The sequence below is a fragment of the Colletotrichum spaethianum genome, assembly GCF_022836535.1.
Source record: "Colletotrichum spaethianum MAFF 239500 DNA, contig04, whole genome shotgun sequence".
NCBI classification, from domain to species: Eukaryota; Fungi; Ascomycota; class Sordariomycetes; order Glomerellales; family Glomerellaceae; genus Colletotrichum; species Colletotrichum spaethianum.
The window spans coordinates 191,725-211,434 of NW_026054774.1; the positions used below are offsets into that span (position 1 = coordinate 191,725).

The following is a 19,710-nucleotide window of genomic DNA, read 5'->3' on the forward strand; positions in this document are numbered from 1 at the left end:
AGGTGCAGGTGCAGGTGGGCTGGAGCTCTCTCGAGTAGGTCCTCCCTTGGGACATAGGTCCAAAGACCCGAAATTTGTTAGCGCAGCTTCGTCCAATTGGATTGACTCAATGGACGATGTGGTGACAGCTCTCTCACTTTGGCCAAGTGTCCAATCCACCTCAGTCCGAACGTTGGCCCCCGACGCAATCGATCCCTGCTAGAATTCGTGTCTTCCGGGTAGGTTCAGTGTCAGTCTGTACCTCGTCAGGGGGTCCCCATCTCCTGTTAGTTTTTCCGCGAGAGTGTTCCCCCCGGGAGACGATCAATCTTCCCTTGTCCATTCTCCCCATCTCCGTTTTCGTCGTTGCGAGATTCGAGGTCAGTCACCTTCTTTTTTTTCTTCACTCTTCAACAGCTTCTTCTTCAGTCGCTCCTTAACGCCACCCTTTTCTTCCCATTCTCTTTTTTCCTCCTCCTTCGATCAGCGTGACGTGAGGGCTGACGCGGTCCACTTTTCCCATAGCATGTAAGTACATAGCTACGAAGCCCCTGAAGTGCTCCCTTGAGTACCTACAGCTCAACGAAGCGATACGTACCCTTCCCGTCCTATCGGGGTCGATCAGTTGGAGCTATCTGTCCTTCTCTTTTTCGACGTGAGATCCAGCCCGAGGATCAAAATATTTCCCAGCTCTGCCACAAACCTCTTCTAGCCTCCCAAGGCTTTTACTGACGACTTCTATCGCGAGCAGCATCTTTCGTCTTTCGTCCTCATTGACTTCGACCCTTCCCCGCGAATCATGGCGTCGACGACTGCCACCCCGCAGGGCAGCGTTCGGCAGCGCAACACTGCGAAGCGGCCTACCACGCCGGGCGCCGCTGCCGACGACATCGCCAACGCACTGAACAAGTCCGTTGCAAAGACCAGACGCACCGGTTCGGACCGCGAATACGGCGTCGGTCTCCTCATTACCACCATTCTTGCCTTCGTCACCCGATTCTGGGGCATCAGCCATCCCAATGAAGTCGTCTTCGATGAGGTTCACTTTGGCAAGGTATGTTGGAAGCTTCCCCCAAGCTCTGGTCCTTGAACATTTATTTGTATTGCTCTAGCTAACATGAACGCCTCCAACAGTTTGCCTCTTACTACCTCGAGAGAACCTACTTCTTCGATGTCCACCCTCCGTTCGGAAAGCTCCTCTTTGCTTTTATGGGATGGCTTGTTGGCTACGACGGACATTTCCACTTCGAGAACATTGGCGACTCATACATCTCGAACAAGGTGCCCTATGTCGCCTTCCGAGCTATGCCCGCCATCCTTGGCGCCCTGACCGTCTCCGTTACCTACCTCATCATGTGGGAGTCTGGGTACAGCCTGCCTGCTTGCCTGTTGGCTGCTGGTCTGGTTCTGCTTGACAACGCCCACATTGGCCAGACTCGATTGATCCTCCTGGACGCCACTCTTGTCTTCGCCATGGCCTGCAGTTTGCTCTGCTACATCAAGTTCTACAAGCTGCGCCACGAGCCCTTCTCGCGCAAGTGGTGGAAGTGGCTTGTCCTGACCGGCTTCGCCTTGTCTGCCGATATCTCGACCAAGTACGTTGGTCTCTTCGCCTTTGTCACCATTGGCTCGGCTGTGATCATTGATCTCTGGGCTCTGTTGGACATTAAGAGACCCGGTGGCGCCCTCAGCCTTCCCGAGTTCGCCAAGCACTTTGCTGCTCGCGCCTTTGGCCTGATCATCCTGCCTTTCATGTTCTACCTCTTCTGGTTCCAAGTGCACTTCGCCGTTTTGACCCGATCGGGTCCTGGCGACGACTTCATGACCCCCGAGTTCCAGGAGACGCTGAGCGACAACGTCATGCTGGCCAACTCACTGACTGTCGAGTACTACGACACCATCACCCTCCGCCACAAGGAGACCAAAACCTACCTTCACAGTCACGAGGACCACTACCCTCTGCGCTACGACGATGGTCGTGTTTCCAGCCAGGGCCAGCAGGTCACTGGCTACCCTTACAACGACACCAACAACTACTGGCAGATCATTCCCTTGGTCGATGACCACGCGACTGGCAAGCCCGTCAGGAACCAGGATGTTGTTCGTCTTAGGCACTTGGGTACCGACACCATGCTCTTGTCTCACGACGTAGCCTCGCCTTACTACCCCACGAACCAGGAGTTCACCACGGTTCCTTTGACCGAGGCGTACGGCGACCGTCTCAACGACACACTCTTTGAGATTAGAGTCGAGAACGGGAAGCCAGGCCAGGAGTTCAAGAGTATTTCGAGCCACTTCAAGCTGATCCACAACCCCAGCAAGGTTGCCATGTGGACTCACACCACTCCCCTCCCTGAATGGGGACACAAGCAGCAGGAGATCAACGGCAACAAGCAGCTGGCACCGAGCTCCAACATCTGGTTTGTTGAGGACCTCCCCTCGATTCCGCTGGACTCCAAGAGACGCGAGAAGCCCGAGAAGGAGGTCAAGACTCTGTCCTTTTTCCGCAAGTGGTTTGAACTACAGCGTTCTATGTTCTGGCACAACAACCAGTTGACCAGCAGTCACCCCTACGCCAGCCACCCCTACCAGTGGCCCTTCCTGCTCCGCGGTGTCAGCTTCTGGACCCAGAACGACACCCGCCAACAGATCTACTTCCTTGGCAACCCTATTGGCTGGTGGCTCGCCAGCAGTCTGTTGGCTGTTTTTGCTGGTATTATCGGCGCGGACCAGGTGTCACTTAGACGGGGTATCGACGCTCTTGACCACCGTAAGCTCCGTGCGTATCCTACAACCTTGAATGTCGATGCTAACCATGTCCAGGCACTCGGTCACGGTTGTACAACTCCACCGGCTTCTTTTTCCTGGCTTGGGCCACCCACTACTTCCCGTTCTACCTGATGGGCCGCCAACTCTTCCTGCACCACTACTTGCCGGCTCACCTCGCTTCTTGTCTGGTTGCTGGTGCTCTCCTAGAGTTCATCTTCACCGCTGAGCCCGCGCCCGAGGAGGGATACCAGCCCATCAAGGGCAACAAAAAGGCCGATGGACCCAAGAGGCACATTTCCGCCCGCGAGCGGTTTGCCGGCCAAAGCCTCGTCGGTGCCTGGATTGCTTGCGGTGCCATTCTGCTCCTTGCTCTTGCCGGCTGGTACTTTTTCCTGCCGTTGACTTACGGCTACCCTGGTCTGAGTGTTGAACAAGTCGTCCGTCGCAAGTGGCTCGGCTACGACCTGCACTTTGCCAAATAAGCAAAAGTCGCAGCAATCATGCCCGCGCGGGATTGATGCACAGAGTAAACGATGTTGCCCCGCAGTCAGATTGACTCTCGTGTCCAGCGATCTACAGTACCCACAGTAGTAAATCGTTCAAGGGAATACAGTAACCAAGGAGCCCAATGGGGGACGAGGGCTCAACTTGTGATTGTAAGATGAGACGACGAACAAAAAGGGGGCGTCTTGGAGTGTATAACTAGTTTTCTTGACTCAATCATCAACTCCAAAATGGCGGTTCTCTGTTAGTGACACAATGATAATTACGTGCACGTTTTGCGTTGTGGAACCGCGGGCAGGGTTCTCAGTCATGCCATGCCTTGCCATGGCACTGTATATTACCGTTGCGAATTGTAACAACACATGTGTCGGGCGACTTGTTGCAAGGGTGAGGTGTCTTATTGGCAGCCAATCGTCTTGCTCCCCGTCTTCTCCACGCTCCCCAAAACGTACCCTGACGGCCCTGTCCACCAATGACACCGGTTCCTCTGACGGCTGCCTGGGGTCCTTTCAGGTCCCCTGTACAGAGCTATATTTCTGGACAGGTAGCCAGTCTTATTCGTCTTGGCTGGTACAATAGACAGGAAGGGGATGGGGAGAGGTACTGAGCTCGAACTTCATTTGGTGACATACAAGTCAGTTGGCAGACCTTGACTGCTTCAATGGCGTTCGCTCCAGAGACATTTGTTTGTTAAATCATATATGCATGCCCGGCCGACCTGTCATTTCTATAAACCCATCTGCTCTTCTGGGCCCAAGAGCAAGCCGAGCTCGACCCCCTTCGAACTGTCCTCCCCCCGATGGGCCTCCTCAACGGCCTGCGCCTCAGCGCCAGGCGTCTCCTCCGCTCGCGCGGCTTCCGCAACCTCGTCCTCGTCTTCGCCGTCTACACCTTCCTCGACGCCCTGCGCGTGCAGCGTTTGGTGACGGGCGCCCCGCGGCACAACCCGAAGCGGCCGCGCCGCGTGGAGCGGGTGTACATTGCCGGGATGCACTACAACGACGCGGCGGTGATTAGGGACCACTGGGCGGGCGCGGTGCTGGAGCTCGTTGAGGCGCTGGGGCGGGAGAATGTGTTTTTAAGCGTGTACGAGAGCGGGAGCTGGGACGACAGTAAGGTCGCGCTAAGGGCACTGGATGAGGAGCTGGGGAAGAGGGGCGTCAGGAGGAACGTCGTGCTGGACGAGACGACGCACTTGGAGGAGGTGGAGGCTGTTCCCGCCGACGGGGAGCGGAGGGAAGGCTGGATCAAGACGCCGAGGGGGAAGAGGGAGATGCGGCGGATTCCGTTCCTGGCGAGGCTGAGGAATCTGACGCTGAAGGATCTATGGAAATTGGGCAAGGAAGGGGAGGTTTTCGACAGGGTGCTTTTCTTGAACGATGTGGTGTTCACGGTAGGCCTGCTTTCCCTTCCCGTCCGTGACTTGGTTATGACTTGGAGGACCGGGCGCTAACGACACACACAGACGGACGACGTCCTCGCCCTGCTCGACACCAACAACGGCCTCTACGCCGCGGCGTGCTCGCTCGACTTCGCCCAGCCGCCGTACTACTACGACACGTTCGCACTGCGGGACTCGGCGGGGCAGGCGCACCTGATGCAGACGTGGCCGTACTTCCGGTCCAAGGAGAGCAGGAAGGCGCTGGAGGCGTACTCGGACGCCGTGCCCGTGCGGAGCTGTTGGAACGGCATCGTGGCGATGCCCGCCGCGCCGTTCCTGGTGTCGCAGGAAAATGGGTGGAAGCGGCTGGAGTTCCGGGCCGCGCCGGACTCGCTGGCCGAGGAGAAGCACCTCGAGGCGAGCGAGTGCTGCCTGATCCACGTCGACAACCCGCTGTCGAAGAGCCTGGGGGTGTTTGTGAACCCGAGGGTGAGGGTCGGGTACTCGCCCGAGGCGTATGAGAGGACGCATCCCAAGGACGGCGGGGAGAGCTGGCTTTCGGTGTGGCGGATCGTGGTCGGGACCTGGGAGGCGAGGATCAGGAGGCTGATTACGAGCGACCGGGTCAAGGAGTGGGTTGTGAAGAAGAGGGTGAGGGAGTGGGAGACCGAGGGGGAGGGGCGGGAAGAGAAGGGGGTCGATTGCCTGATCAACGAGGGGCAGGTTCTTGTTTTCAACGGGTGGGCGCATGTATAAGAAGGAAAAGCAGTGATACCCTGTTTTGGAGGCGTGTAAGATGGATAGATATTTAGACCAACTGCCTCTTGCATCGTTACGCCGTGTCTTGTAGAAGTGTCTTCATGTCTATTTATGCAAAGGCTGCTGATTCCCACCCGTTTACAACTCTACTCAGTCAGCATACCGCCGAGGTCTACGCCCCAACTCGTCCTGTTCCCTGGAGCATTCTGGGAGTCCTTGCTGCCGAACCCGTCCTTCCCTATGAGCTCCTGCACTGCTAGGTCCTCGGACACGTCCGAATCGATGATCACCGGTGCCGCCCCTATCTCGTGGAAGAAGTGCCGCATCTCGGGACTCTTGGCAGTCTCCTCGTCGACTAGAACGCCTCTTCTGTCTCCGCATGTTCGTAATCTATGTGTTCTCTTGAGCGAAATGCGTCCCTGGTCAGGAGTCGTCTCATCGGTCTGGCACTGTTGTGTAGATGACAAGGTCCGGACCTCATGAAAGAGAGTCTCCGGCGCCTGGATGCGGTAGGACGTCGTCAAGGGGGATATCTCCTGCTGGTCCCAGCTGTGTTCGCCCGGGGTCGCATCGGGAGATAGCGGGCTCACGGTGTACGGCATGTCGTCGACTCCGTGTCCGCCATCCCCATCTTGGACAAATGACTCCACAAACGACTTCTCGTCGTATCCTTCGCTCTCATCATCAGCCTCCTCCCCTTCGTTCTCGTCGATATCCACGCAGTTCCTCAACCTGCTCCCTTGTCCAACCGCCCACCTCTTGTCACTCCCAGGGCTCTTTGAATCATCTGGATCAGCCAGCAACTCCAATAAAGCCCCTTCTTCGTCGAGCAGGTTACACTCCCTCGCGATCCCCAAGGCCCCGCTCTCCGCCGCCTCCACGAGCCGTCCGCCCAGCCCGCAGCTGACAACCTTGGAGATATCGTTCATCTGCAGCACGTCCAGCAGCGACACCCCGTGACAGTGCAGCGTATGCAGCTGCGCGGACGTAAGGCACCCCTTCCTCTGCGCGTCCGCGGCGCGGAGCTTGCGGAACATGGGCAGCGCCGTCGAGGGGCGTCCGCGGCCCGGCGGCGGAGGGTTGAAGTCGATGACGGCAAGCATGTCGTTGATGGCGTCGGCAGACCAGCGCACGGAGCGGATCGCCTGCAGGAGGCAGGTGTACTCACGCCGTCGCGGGTGTTGAGGGTAGTTCTGGGCGAAGGAGGGGTGGGGCGAGAGAGGAGGGGGCAGGATCGGCTCGACGAGGTCGGTAGCGTGCTCGATGGGGTTGGTGGAGGGAGAGGGGATGCAGTGGAGGACGAGGTATCGGAGGATGTTTGCGTTGCGGGCGAGGTGTTCCTGGATGTCGGGGAAGGAGGTTGTGGGTGGGAGGGAGAGGCCGCGGGCGATTGCGAGGAGAGGGGCGAGGGCGGAAGGGTGGTAGGGCGGGTAAGGAGGCAGGTCGCTTTCTTGGACAGAAGCGGTGGAGGCGAGGGGATCTCGGTCGGAGGAGGTTGCGTATATGTCGAACAGATCGTCGATCTCCTCTTCTTCGCTCGAGATTGGGGAGAATCTAGATGATGTAGGGGAGACAGCTTCTCGGTCGTCTAGGAGGGGGTTGCAGGAGCATTCGACGTTGTCGTATAGAACCGAACCCCATTCCACTGGTTTTGGTCCCAGCCAGTCGTCGTCTTCTGTATCGGATTGGAGGAAGTTATTCGTGTTGTCGATGACGGTACCCATAGACGGGGTCGGCTCGCTGGAGTTGCGATCTCCTATTACTGTAGTGTCTCCTACCTCGACCAAAGACGACGCTTGAGAGAAGCTGCTGGCAAGGGGACTGTTTTGTAGCGAATCCTTTCGTACAGGCAAGTGCCGTGGTTCCAATGCAATAGTGTCCGTTGATCTGCCCGAGAAGTGCTTGTTCAACTGCGAGTCGAAGTGGTCAACGGTGGGTGTTGTCGATAGCTCGTCGTCGTACCAGCCCAGGCCAGTAGCAGGACGAGGGATGCCGTAGCTCATCCCGTGGGGAGCTTCAAGCTCCTCGTCCATCTGCCAGCCTTCAAACTCATCGGCCGTAGGCCGGTACATGTCCAATCCGCCTCTCGTTGGACGCTCGGGACATTCCTGGCCACAGCCCTTCTCATCATGAACATCGTCTAGGCAACTCAGGGTATTTTCCTTCGACGTCGGGCTCTCGTCCGAGGACTCTCCCGCTTCCACATCCTCCTCGTGTTTAGCAATAAGCACACTACTTCCACCGGCCTCCTCCAAAACCATCCCAAACTCCGAAAAACACAGACACGGCAGCCGAGGGACCCTTTCCGTCCCCATCTCGGCTGTACCCGCCATGCTCTTTCTCTGCGTCTCCGACCTGTGTCTCGCATTAGCACCGTGTGCGCCCCGGTCAAGCAGTTGTGAGTCCTCCTCGTGTTGATAAGAATTCACCTCTTTCGTCTCATCACACTCCTCCTTGGGATACGCATCTTTGCACGACTGGTGGTAGTGGTGATGTCGGTGGTTTTCGTGATCGTAGCATCGCTGCTGCTTCTGCTGCGAAGCCGTCTTCTCTTGCCACCGATTCCAAGCAAAGGAAATCGCCCTCGTCCAATAGTGCGAATGCGCTTCATTCCACTCGCTTCTCAGACGCCGTTCAGCCTCCTTCTGTCGCTGAAGCAGCGCGAGAAGTGCGTGGGAGGACTCACCTCCGAGGAGAGCCTCCGTCTCCTTGACGCCCTGGGCCCGGACCTCGAACGCACCGGTCGGGGGTTGTCCTTCATTTTCATCGGTAGGCGCCGAGGATGATGATGATGTCTCGTCGTATGGTGTGAAGTGGGACGAGGGAGCGTGATGTTTACCGTCCTTTTGGGAGTAGCACACCGTAGTCGTTGTGGCGCGGCCGGCGGGGATGTTTCGGAGCGGCTCGAGTGAGTCTTCGGAAGACTGGTCTCTGCGGGATGTCCAGCGTCCTAGAGACGGCCACAAAACCCCCATTCTTGCTTGCTGAGATTTCGTGGTATTGATGCCAGAGAAGAGGTGAGGTAAGGAAGAGAGACTCAGCAAGTCATGGAGAAAGTCAAGTCGACAGTAATGCGGGCTATTGAACTCCCTTTTAAATCGGACGTGCCCAAAGACCAATATTCTGTCTAAGTCGTTTCCTTGTTTCGTCCAGCCAGACGACACCTTTCGGACCACCAGGGCAGTTTCCTATCCCTTATTCGTGAAACAAAGGAAGGTCGACTCTGTGGTATAAAGAAAACACGGGTGCTGTAACACCTTACCTTTCTCCTTGTTCAAAAAATGTCCAGCGATATTTGGCCAGACTTTAGACCAGACATTAGATTAGCAAACAAGAATCTTGAAACAAGTTTATATTGATGTGGTACGCTACTGCTCTTAAGGCGTCCCTTTTCTTAACTTGATGGTTCGAAAGAACTCATGTTTTGCTCATGTTCAAGAAGAATCAATGACTGGTTGGCTGACTGTACTATTCAACCAAAGGGATGAAAAGCTGGCAAACAAGACGCCCGGACGTCGACAAGGAACTCCTTCGAAACAAACGCACATGGAACGAACACACTAGATGACTGAAAAGCGGTTTGAATAATGTGACATCTGGGCAAGTGCATTGTCATTCCTTGACGACAGCTTTGGCAACTCATCGTAACCTCGACAACCACCCCATGAACAGCAGAGACAATAACAGGTTAACTTCAATGGCGAATATTCTATTGCGGTACGGATTTGCAACCGCTTCCTCAAGGAGTATTCGATGTTGCGCTTCGCCGTTCATTTGGTGTCAAAAAGGGGATGCTGATTGAGCAATGTGGTTGTTCAGCATCGCTAACAAAGATCCACGACCCCTTCACAGAACAACCCGCATGACCTTTTTGCCATACCACACATATCCCCGAACTGCCTATGAGATCCGGCACAAGGGATTGTTCTCAGCTTTTCTTCAAGCCTCCCGTACACACTATAACATTCAGACTCTTCTTCAAAAACATCGGGGCGTTTCCAGACTCGTCAGACAAGGCAAACAAGAGCACCACATACTCCAACACGTAAACGAACCAAACCCAAGTCCGGAACTAACCAATCAGGCAAACGGTGAGTAAAGATGTGCTGGAAGAAGCAAACCATCTACACGGGCTGCCGGCACAGTCACATTGAAGAAATCATCTGCGACGACGAGAAGAAGCGCCAGAGAAGATACGCCTTCCCGGCGGCGTCTACGAGTCCATATAAATCATACCAACAGCAACAGAAGCGGCAGGAGCAACGAGAACAGCACCACAGAAGCTCGTGGCTAGTCCTCGTCTGCCCATGTTTCTCCCTCTTCTACACGTCCCCGAGGAAGGAAAAATGCCGCCTCAAGCCTATCCTCGAACCACTCAACGGCAAGTGTCCCCGATGTGTCCGGGAAGAAGCTGACGCAGCAGAGCTTGGTGGCTTGGGCGTCAACACGCCGGCCCGACCGGAGGACGCCGTCGTGGTGACGTTCAGGCGGCAGGGGTTCATTGGCGACAAGCACTTGCATGCCGAGGGACGCTCGGGGAGTTGTGATGCTTACGGGGCTACAGGACCGCAGCGGAATCCGCATCGAGAAGACTACAGGCCGTTGAGAAGCCGGCGCGACGGCAACGGTCCGACAGAGACTGGCCGCGGCGGTGCAGCGGCTGGAGCTAGTCAGAACCGGCCGCCGCTTTGGGTAAACGCCCGGTATGAGGAAGCTGCTCGACAGGAACGGATTCGTCGAGAGCAACAAAGTGCCCAGAATCACGAGCATTATCAAAAAAACGCGCAACGGGTAACGGCGTATCATCATAGGGATCATGGCCAGGACCAGGGGCCAAGTGGTTCTACGTTTAGCCGCGGAAGAAGCGCTTACAGTCAGCCCAGCCAGTCCAGAGACTCGACTGCACACCTCATCCCTCGTCAGCTGCAAGTATCGAAAGCCAAAGAGAATCAAGAGATGGCCAGGAAGGCAAGGGTCAACGGCCGCAGCACTGCGAAAGCGAGAAAGAGCCCGCCCCTGAGCGTTATATTAGAGGAGCGAAGCAGCTGGGGTATCAGAGTGACGCTGCCGGGAGCCCAGACCTGCACACCGTATGCCCTGAATACACTCCGGAATTGCCACTGGACGAGTTAATCGAGGAGGTTGAGGCATTGTGGCAAATGGCCCCCAATCAGCCGCGATAGGCAAGGTTTAGCCGCCCTGGCGGGAGGGGAACGAGAAACCAGAAGTAGAGGAATGAATGAACAGAGACGACGCACTCGACCCGGGAATCCTTGCCTCGCTCCCAAAGGATTTGAACCATGTCTAGAGGCCGCTGGAAAGAAGGTTCGCCTGGGAGGCCCTTGGGAATCTGACGTGCGTGGTCTGGGATCGTCCCGATTCCTAAAGGGCCAAGCCGAGAGAAACAAGCTCAAGGCAGAAATTAAACAACGATGCAGCCAACTTTGGCTCTTTGTCACAGTGAGATTGACTTTGTGACGATGCAGATTCGTGGCCTCTGTTTCGACCCAATTGGGGGCAGGTTCCCTTGAACCTTTGTCACTCGTGTGTCAGGTGGGACAGATGGAGTACGCAAAGGGCGTCTAGATGTGGGTGTGCCGCATCGGTCCTAGGAACGCAGTGTACGTATCGTGTTCGTCGAACAATGAGACAGAAATGCTGATGCCTTGGCTGCAAATGCAGTCGGATATCTGGGAAGAGGTGGCCGCAAAGATCGGCAGAGCGGAGTCTGGTGATAGGCTGCTCAATTCCCAAAGAGTTGATTGGCGAGAAGGGGATCCATAAGGCTGACCAGCGGGCAGACAGCTAAGACCGAGAATCACTGATTCGTGACCGAGTACGTGTCACCCAAGTTGGGCTTCGTGAACCAATAGGACCGCAGCAAAGCCTGTATAACAAACAGAAACCGTGGGAACGAGGGATCCTGAGTCTTGCGACCTGGAATACGGGGATGAGTTCGGGAAACGGAAGGGTGGTGACGAAGCGGCTAAGGTGAGGTGTGACGGGACGCTGTCTTTCCGTTTGATAGGTGGGCGATGACCGAGAACCGACTTTGACTCAAATGGCTTGCTTTGAGTTTTTGCTTGTTCAGTCTATCGGTATTAAGCTTGGATTGGCTTGAGTCGGAGTCACTGCAACAGCCACGCCAGCCCTACGTGTGGAGATGGACAAGGAGGATTGTAGGAGCGCGAGAGTCAACGGTGGCAACTAATTGGTCGGCGAGGGTTGGTTCGATTGTGTACCTGCGAGCATATGCGCAGCCATCATGCGACTTTCCCTGCACGAAAGTCCCGTGCAGCGAAGAAGCAGACACGGCAGAGTACGAATTTCGGCGGGTGGTGATGTGCGCAGCCGCGCAATCCAGTACCATCAGAGCAAAGCGCCAAGCTTCAAACGACGCAAGCTTGGTGACGAGTCAAAACATGCAGGTCCATGTTGCTCATGTTCGTGCCCTAGCAATCCGAATAGGAGAGTGCGAACGCCCACCAGCGCGAAACTGCGAATTGCCAGACATTGAGCAGTTCTCAGACGCAACCCCGTCACCGCGTGCTCTGTGCCGGACGTCATTCGGCCGACCCAGACCGGACTGGTGGGCTCTGCTTCGCTGATCGAATCAGGTAATTCGTATGGTACCAAATAATATTGGCCTGTCGGATGTAGAGGGCGACGAGAGCGCCCGCTGGCCGTCCGCATCCCTGTTAATCCCGTGGTCGGGTGACCTGCCGGCCGAGCGAAGATACCGACCTTCGACGAGGACCGGAAGTCGTGGAGCGGATTGTCGGGTTTGTCTCTCGTTGACAACTGGATTGCTGGACCAGCCCCCAACGGTGAGCGAGACCTGGCACTTGGTCCCGAGTGGACCGTCATCAATAAACTCCACGGGCCACGGATCACGGACCACGGGTGGATGGAGGCGCTGATATCAACGTGCGGTAAACGGCAAGGGTGCCCGAGGGGTGATTGGTCAGTTTCCGCAGAGTTGGTGGCACAATCGACGGTTACTGTTGGTCTCAATTCGAGGATGGAGCCGCTGACCGGTTTGGGCAAATGCCAGGGGCCGATCTGTCGCTAACAGGGCATGGCAGCGACCCTGAGGGCCCTGCGGAGGAGGCTGAGGGTTCCCAGTGAGCGGAATTGAGGAGCCAGCTGTTCGCTTGTGGCATGGTCCCAGGTTGGCGGAGAATGAAACTCGCCAGTGGGAAGGCATGGATCGGACTGGCGGGTGGAGATTGATAGACGGAGTTAGTTTTGGGACTTTGGTTCTGATGGGCTGATTTCGACGAGGGTAAGCGAGGGCGGCCAAATTGAGTCTAATCCCACGCGCAGTTTCCGTATGGGAAAAAGGTACCGTGCATGATACCCCCCCTCAGTCTTGTTCCAGTCTGGGACTTCCTAACCTGGGCCCCCTATTGTTAGCGGCCTCAAAGCCACGGCCGGTGCAACAGGTGGTGCAGACCTGTGTCGTGCTGTGTCGAGCTGTGCAGTGCAGCGCAATGCTATGTCCTGCCATGCCATGCCATGCCATGCCGTATTGAGATGACACTTGGCAGCTTGGCCATGTAGATACGTTTCCAGTTATTCGTATGCCGATCTAAGCGAATGCGTGTGATGGGCTTAACGAGGTCATCATGCCAGATCATCGTTTCGAGTTGGCGACGGGGGAGAAATGAAGATAACCACTGAGTCCACTTCGGCTCATCTTCAGCGGTGTATGTTGAAACTCGATCGGGCGTTGCGATGCCACTTTCCCCCTCTGCCATCACGACCTCTCATCGTCTCCATCTGCGAAGTGACGTTGTGTAAAGTAGGAGAACCGATACGTAGGACCATGCGGATAGCGCACCCTGCACTCTGCTGTCGAGGATAGTCCTGGCCCTGGCTTCCCTTGTTGCCCTGCACCCGTAAAGATTTGCGAGCAGGAAAAGGCAGCCGTCAATCCGACACCCACCGTTCTGGCGTCAGGTACAGAGTGGTTCGTGACGGATTGCGTTTCCCGTTCCAGATCTCCAAGCACGGAGCACTCCGAGGCCAGGGAACTTGCTGTCTGCCTCTGCTATAGTGCGCGTCGGCGAGAACCCCAGCTTGGTGCCGAGCCTGAGTGCGAGGACCACATACGTACAGCAATGACGATGACAGTTAGGTGCAGCCATCGTAACAGGCACGGAAACGGAGCCGGAGCATTATTCTAGGTTTCATTACCGTGCTGACAGTGTCGTTGGCCCCTAAGGTCGCAGTGCGAACTGTCCCATTCTGACACCTTCTCTTTCTCGTTTCCCGGGTTATGGCTGCACTGTCTCGCCCAGCAAATGGGCTGAGGCTTGACGCTGCAGCATGGCCAAGTAGCAGAGTGGTCAGGGCGAGGAATCGCGTGTAATCCTTCACGCCAAGTAGTTCGTGCTAATCGATTACTTGGATGCTTGATTTGGGGCTGTGCTCATAATACTGTCCACTGCTCTGCAAGTTCAAGCAGTTTGCTGCAGACTGCAGAGCTGCGGTGACCCTAACAGCGGGTCTCGCATGTTAAAATGCCCCAGAAGAAGGGTAGGTAGGCCAACGTTGTTTGGTCCGTGTGTGGTACCCGGCAGGTGGACCTTCACGGAAATACTCGCCAGAATCTATTTCTCAGCAACGAGCAGGGAGATGGAGACAGATGTCGCTGGGCTGGCGCCCGCAGAGAAGAGGAAGGGATGGGCGGGCGAGGAGCGGAAAGGTACGTACCTTCCGAGGGTCGTTGTTGGACCGGGGGTCGGATCCTTCGTGGTCCGCAAAGCCCAGGCTCCGCCTCCACTGGCTGGCGGCCACGTTCTCTCATTGGCTAGTCGATTAGGCAGCAGCCTCTCGCCCCGGGCGCTCTCAGTTCTGGTCGGCTCATGTCGCTCCAGCGTCCTGGACTCCCGGTCTGGCGGCTGCTTGCTGCTTTTCTAATCAACCTCGACGACCTTTGACCGTGCCTCTGTCCGTCCAGTTCGTCCTTCCGCGCCCTCGCTCACCACCGCGCTTCTTCTCCCTCCTACCCCCCAATCCTCGCCGTCCTTTCTTTCGACCGAATCCTCCTCATCGTCCAGCTTTTTCTTCCCAGTTCCCGACTCGTAGGACACACGCCGCTTTCCTCAACACGCACGCCTTGTCCCACTGAGGCCGCCGCACCACCACCACCTTACGCCATTCCTGAGTCCTAATCCCCCCTCCACCCACCTCGCCTCTCGTCTTCCCTCCGGATACATCCCACGGACCAAACCAGAACCACAACTTCTTCCCTCTTTCATCCTCGTCTACTCCCCGACGCGTACGACTGGGACCAAAAGCGCAAACCATACACCGTCTCACATCTCTGTCCTGCATACAGACCCCTCAAAATCAGGCAGACTGATTTCGGCCTCGACTTAAATCGACTCGCCTGCTTCGCTGTCTGCCTTCTTCCGTCGTATCATCCACAGCATCGACTTTGTCCTCATTGACACCATTATTCCATCTCAACGTAAGGCTTGGTCTCCTCTTTTCATTCACGTCGCTCGCACGTTCTCCTTTCTCAAACATTTCCCGCCACATCATCACATTGGCCAATCCCAAACCTTGGGCTTGCTCAAGAGTTTAGGACTACGGCATCGGGCCTACCAGCGTGGTCCCGGTCGTGACTCACTCTCGGCGCTCTCTTCAGCCCTACAACTTGATGAATCCACAAGAGATCTAACACACCGTAGTTGACAGAGTTCTGGACACCCGTGTCATCACCGTCACCATGTCCGTCTCCGTCAACCCTCGACGTAGGACTCCGGTGACTCGTCCGGAGTCCCCTGCCGGTAGTGGCCTCACCCTTAAGACCAACAGCCTCCGCAAGGGCGCTACCTTCCATTCTCCCACCAGTCCTACATCTTCTCAGGACGATGCCTTGACTGCCCCTCCAAGCCTTCGACGCTCCCAGACCAACTTGGACGACGTTGTCGATGCCCACTGCCGCCGCATGGCGCTGATTGTCGACGACATCGACAAGTCGCTTGCCAACATCAACCTTGTCTCTCCCAAGGCCAAGTCCTTCCGAGACGACAGCCTTCCCGTCCCCAGAGGTTTCCTCAACCTTCCTGTCGTTGATCCCGCCATGGCGAAAGAGAAGTCAAAGGAGACGGAACGTCGCATTCTGCGTCCTAGAACCCGTCGTTCCTCGAGACATCATGAATCAGACAGCGGACTCGGCACCTCTGTCGCGCCCACCACCGAGACAGAGTCTGCAACCACCGCATCAAAGAAGGCATCGGCCATCACAAGGTCTGCCGCCAACACTTCTTCTTCCACCATGGAGAAGCTTCCTGCCCTGAGCTCCAAGGCCGTCAACCGCATCCACGAGCACGTCCTTCGACCACTCCGAGCCAAGCCTGCCCTCAAGGACTTTGAGTCGATCGTTCTTGACGTTCCCAGACGCATCAGAGACAAGGAGATCATCTGCCTGAGAGATTTGGAAAAGACCCTCATCTTCATGGCACCGGTAAGTCAACTCCTGAATGAAACTGGAGTTTGGGGAAATACTTATCGATCGTTGATGAAGGAGAGGACCAAGACCGCCGCCTTGTACCTCGATTTCTGCCTGACGTCGATCCGCTGCATTCAAGCCACCGTGGAATACCTCAGCGACCGAGAACAGACTCGACCCAACGACCGGCCTTACACTAACGGGTATTTCATCGACCTTGTGGAACAGATCCGCCAGTACGCCGGCCAACTTGCTGCCGCTAAGGAAACTGGAACAGACGCTGCTGAGATGGACGTTGATCCGTATGACACCCGTCCCCGTCTCTCACTTCGCCATGCTAACATCCTTTCCAGTACCGACGAAATCAAGCTGTTTGGCGGCATCACCGAAAACGGACGCCCTGCTGAGCTCGTCCGCGTCCGCAAGGACGGAAAGGCCATTTCTATGGCGACCGGCCTGGAGGTCGATCTTGACGATGCCAAGAGCCCCATTCAGATGAAGCGCTCTTTGAGCCAACAATTAGAGGACGATGAGGAGATTATGCGTTCCATGGCTCGCCGCAAGAAGAACGCGAGTCCCGAGGAGCTCGCCCCAAGAAGTGCCGCGAGCCCGGCTGCAACAAGGAGTTCAAGCGCCCTTGCGACCTCACCAAGCACGAGAAGACTCACTCTCGTCCCTGGAAATGCCCCGTCAAGTCGTGCAAATACCATGAGTATGGTTGGCCCACTGAAAAGGAGATGGACCGCCACCACAACGACAAGCACTCCTCGGCCCCGCCCATGTACGAGTGCCTGTACAAGCCGTGCCCTTACAAGTCGAAGCGGGAGTCGAACTGCAAACAGCACATGGAGAAGGCTCACGGCTGGCAATACGTTCGCACCAAGACCAACGGCAAGAAGCCCTCGAGCAAGGCCGGCAGCGTGACACACTCCACCCCCCAGCTCATTCACATGCCTACTCCTTCTACCAGCAGCGCTGCCACTCCCCCTCCGCCCATCGACCAGGCTCAGTTCAACTTCAACGACCCTATTCTCGCTCCTCTGCACGCCATCGGTCCTGTGGGCGACTTTGCTTCTCACATTGATGGTATGGAGTTCCCCTCTTACATCTCGGACGAAGAATTCGACCAAGTCCTTGGTGTTTCGGGCCCGTTCGATGGCCAGCTTGACATGTCCATGTCTCCCTCGGACCACAACACCCCCTCCACCGACGTGTCTTACGGCCCCTACTCGTACCAGGAGGGCCCCGACTTCACTGTGAACGAGGACATCTATGGTGCACACGCGCAGCTCCCCACGCCTGATCGAGCCGTCTTCGCTGAGAAGATGAACATTGCGTTCCCCATCTACCAGTCTGTTTCTGCATGCCAGCCTCAGCTGGACACCGTCCAGACTGCCCCTCACATTTCTCCCATTGGCCAGGGCAACGCCATGCTCTATACACCAAATTCTCTAGCCGATGTGGACGAGGGCTTTGAGGACACGTTCACTGGTGGCGGCAATGAGTTCTGCGGCAATGACTTCCAGCTGTTCCCTGCCAACAACATGTCGAAGACGTACGAGCCTCTCTTTGGCGAGATGCCTAGTGCCGGCTTGGGCTACTCCCAGACCTCGCAGGATCCGTTTCAATCCCTCGATTGGAACATGGACTACCAGAACTTCCAGAACCAGTGATTGGGTGCTGGAAGGTGTGCGGTGGATACGGTGGTAGCTGCTCGTAGGCGGCGCTAGCGTGTGTGACAAAAAAATGTTCATTTGGCGCGGGATCGGATTATGATTTGATGACTGGATATGGACAGAGCCTCGAGAGGGCTCGAGGGGGCCGTATGCTCGGCTTTCCCTTATTTGCGATTTTGTATTATTGGTCTTGCACAACTACTCCGCTTGCTCTCGGATTTGTCTGTTTCTCATTTTCGATTCACACGAGATTGATGATAGAGAAGACATGGTTGGCAATATGACTGGTGACCGGACAGCTCGGCCATAGGGCCTTGAGGCTAGGAACTCCACGTTTTGAGGAAGACGATTTAGAGACGTTATCTCGCTCAATTTTGATATGGCAGTTCTGAAACCACACAAACCGTTCCTCAGTGCCCGTTGAGCAATGCCGTGAAGTGTTTTACTGAGGGAGTTGCTGTGTTGCAGCTTCTCGTGTGCACTGATGGATTGTTTGCTCTGGATTCTCTGAGACACAAAAACAATAAAATCTACTAAACAACAAAAAAGAGAGACGCTGGCCGATGACAATCGATCCGGGCGGGCGAGGCATCGGGACAGATTCGGGTTCCCGCGGAAGGGGTTACAGGAATGACGTGTTGGGTTTGTGGTTGTGAGTCCTTGCGGCGAGGCCAAGTGCTGTCTCGCTCCTGCTGGACGTCAGCGGCATGGGCCAAATCCGATAGCCCGTATTTGGCCTCACAACTCTATGTGGCGCAAGACACAACTAACTACAGGGACCGGCGGTGGAGAGATCTGCGTGTGGAACACGAGAACACACACTTTTTTATTATTAAACGGACTTCGAGTCACCCCGAGCACACCTAGCGCATAGAGGGGAAGATGGGAGGACAAGCGAGAAGGCGGAAGTAGATAGATACCAAGTAGATAGATACCCAGCAGATAGGATTAAATCTCAGGCGATATTGTGTGAGACACCTCTGTCCCATTACACCCTCCTTGGAGTGGAATCTGTCACCACCGTAAGCTTCTCGTCAGCGACGGGCTCCCGTTCGTGCCGCTCCCGCTGCCGTCGGAGAGATCTTCCTCCCAAGTCGGGATAATATGTGAGGTGTGTGCAGCCTGTGGGTGTCTCTCCGTCTCTCTCTCTCTCTTAGGTAAGAAAGGCCAGAGCCGCTTGCATTACGTGATTGGCGAAAGCTCCAGTCGACCGCGCCAACTGGCCCCCGCGGCTTGACAGTTGGAGAGGCCCGCTTCGGAGGCTGGCAGCCAGTCGACCGGAGCTCTCTCTCTCTCTCTGTCCCCACGTTCTTTTTTCCTGCCCACTCTCCAAAACCGCGTTTCTTTGCTGCGAAATTTTTCAACCTCGCTTCTTTCAACCACCACAGCTCCCGTCCAGTCGTCACCGGCACCTGCCGCCGCCGACGAAGGCGTCCTTGCCCTGCGAATGCCGACTTCGACGCGTCCGCGATCTCTCCTCTCTCTCTATCGAATGTTCACGGTCATTGGATTGCAGTCCGTACCAGAGAGGTAAGCCAACATGTTTTCTTTTTTTCTTTCTTCGAAAACTTCCCGTTCGAGCTCGACGCTGGTTCGAGCTCAGAAGGGGAAAGGACCATAATATGATGAAGTCATAAAACCTTTTATACTCATAGGAAGAGCCGTCTGAGACGCCCCGGGCATCTCAAGACAGCCTTTTCCCCTCCGGCTTGTCCCCTCTCTTCTCCGGCCCATTTTTGGCTCTTTCTCGCTCGCTGGAACCGTTACTTCCCGATCGGCACCCCGGACTCTGCGGCGCATTCTCCACTGGGAGCTCTGTAGCCTCGGGGAACGGTGTGTCTGTTCGGGTTCAAGGAAGGCGAAGGCGGCGGAGGGCCTGGGGTTGGAGGGTTGAGGGTCGGGTTCGGGGGAGGAGGTTGTTGCTCCTTCGGCTCTGCCCTTCGTGAGACACCCTACTCTCAAAACCGGCACATGGGCTTGGGAAGATTGCATCGTCATGTGCTGTCCCTTGTTTCCGTCGGGGGGTAGGGGCGGCGAGGGGTGGGGTGGGGATGTTGTGCTTTTAACTCAGGTTTCTGAAATTTGCTGGTCAAAAAGTTTTTGTTACACGTTGGCATTTGCAGTTCATCGGGCGTTTGCTGACTTATGACATTAGGAAGCGTGCTCGCGTCGTCGTG

General features: G+C 56.1%; 5 protein-coding genes across 5 annotated transcripts; 4 read left to right on the forward strand and 1 right to left on the reverse strand.

Moving 5' to 3' along the window:
• Nucleotides 1-778: 778 nt before the first annotated feature.
• ColSpa_02072 (dolichyl-phosphate-mannose--protein mannosyltransferase 4) lies at nucleotides 779-3,230 on the forward strand (the record flags this gene model as incomplete). Its single annotated transcript, XM_049268284.1, has 3 exons — nucleotides 779-1,033; nucleotides 1,114-2,749; nucleotides 2,803-3,230. The coding sequence occupies 3 exons, from the start codon at nucleotides 779-781 to the stop codon at nucleotides 3,228-3,230; spliced, it is 2,319 nt and encodes a 772-aa protein (XP_049124241.1).
• Nucleotides 3,231-4,051: 821 nt separating this feature from the next.
• ColSpa_02073 (uncharacterized protein) lies at nucleotides 4,052-5,389 on the forward strand (the record flags this gene model as incomplete). Its single annotated transcript, XM_049268285.1, has 2 exons — nucleotides 4,052-4,645; nucleotides 4,718-5,389. 2 exons carry the CDS (start codon nucleotides 4,052-4,054, stop codon nucleotides 5,387-5,389), a joined length of 1,266 nt encoding a protein of 421 aa, XP_049124242.1.
• A 149-nt stretch (nucleotides 5,390-5,538) lies between these two features.
• ColSpa_02074 (uncharacterized protein) lies at nucleotides 5,539-8,367 on the reverse strand (the record flags this gene model as incomplete). Its single annotated transcript, XM_049268286.1, has 1 exon — nucleotides 5,539-8,367. One exon carries the CDS (start codon nucleotides 8,365-8,367, stop codon nucleotides 5,539-5,541), a length of 2,829 nt encoding a protein of 942 aa, XP_049124243.1.
• A 1,126-nt stretch (nucleotides 8,368-9,493) lies between these two features.
• ColSpa_02075 (uncharacterized protein) lies at nucleotides 9,494-10,525 on the forward strand (the record flags this gene model as incomplete). The annotated part of the gene is made up of 1 exon (XM_049268287.1): nucleotides 9,494-10,525. The coding sequence occupies one exon, from the start codon at nucleotides 9,494-9,496 to the stop codon at nucleotides 10,523-10,525; it is 1,032 nt and encodes a 343-aa protein (XP_049124244.1).
• A 4,606-nt stretch (nucleotides 10,526-15,131) lies between these two features.
• On the forward strand, nucleotides 15,132-17,530 carry ColSpa_02076 (zinc finger Y-chromosomal protein 1; the record flags this gene model as incomplete). Its single annotated transcript, XM_049268288.1, is given in 3 exon segments — nucleotides 15,132-16,159; nucleotides 16,211-16,574; nucleotides 16,592-17,530. The coding sequence occupies 3 exon segments, from the start codon at nucleotides 15,132-15,134 to the stop codon at nucleotides 17,528-17,530; spliced, it is 2,331 nt and encodes a 776-aa protein (XP_049124245.1).
• Nucleotides 17,531-19,710: the final 2,180 nt, after the last annotated feature.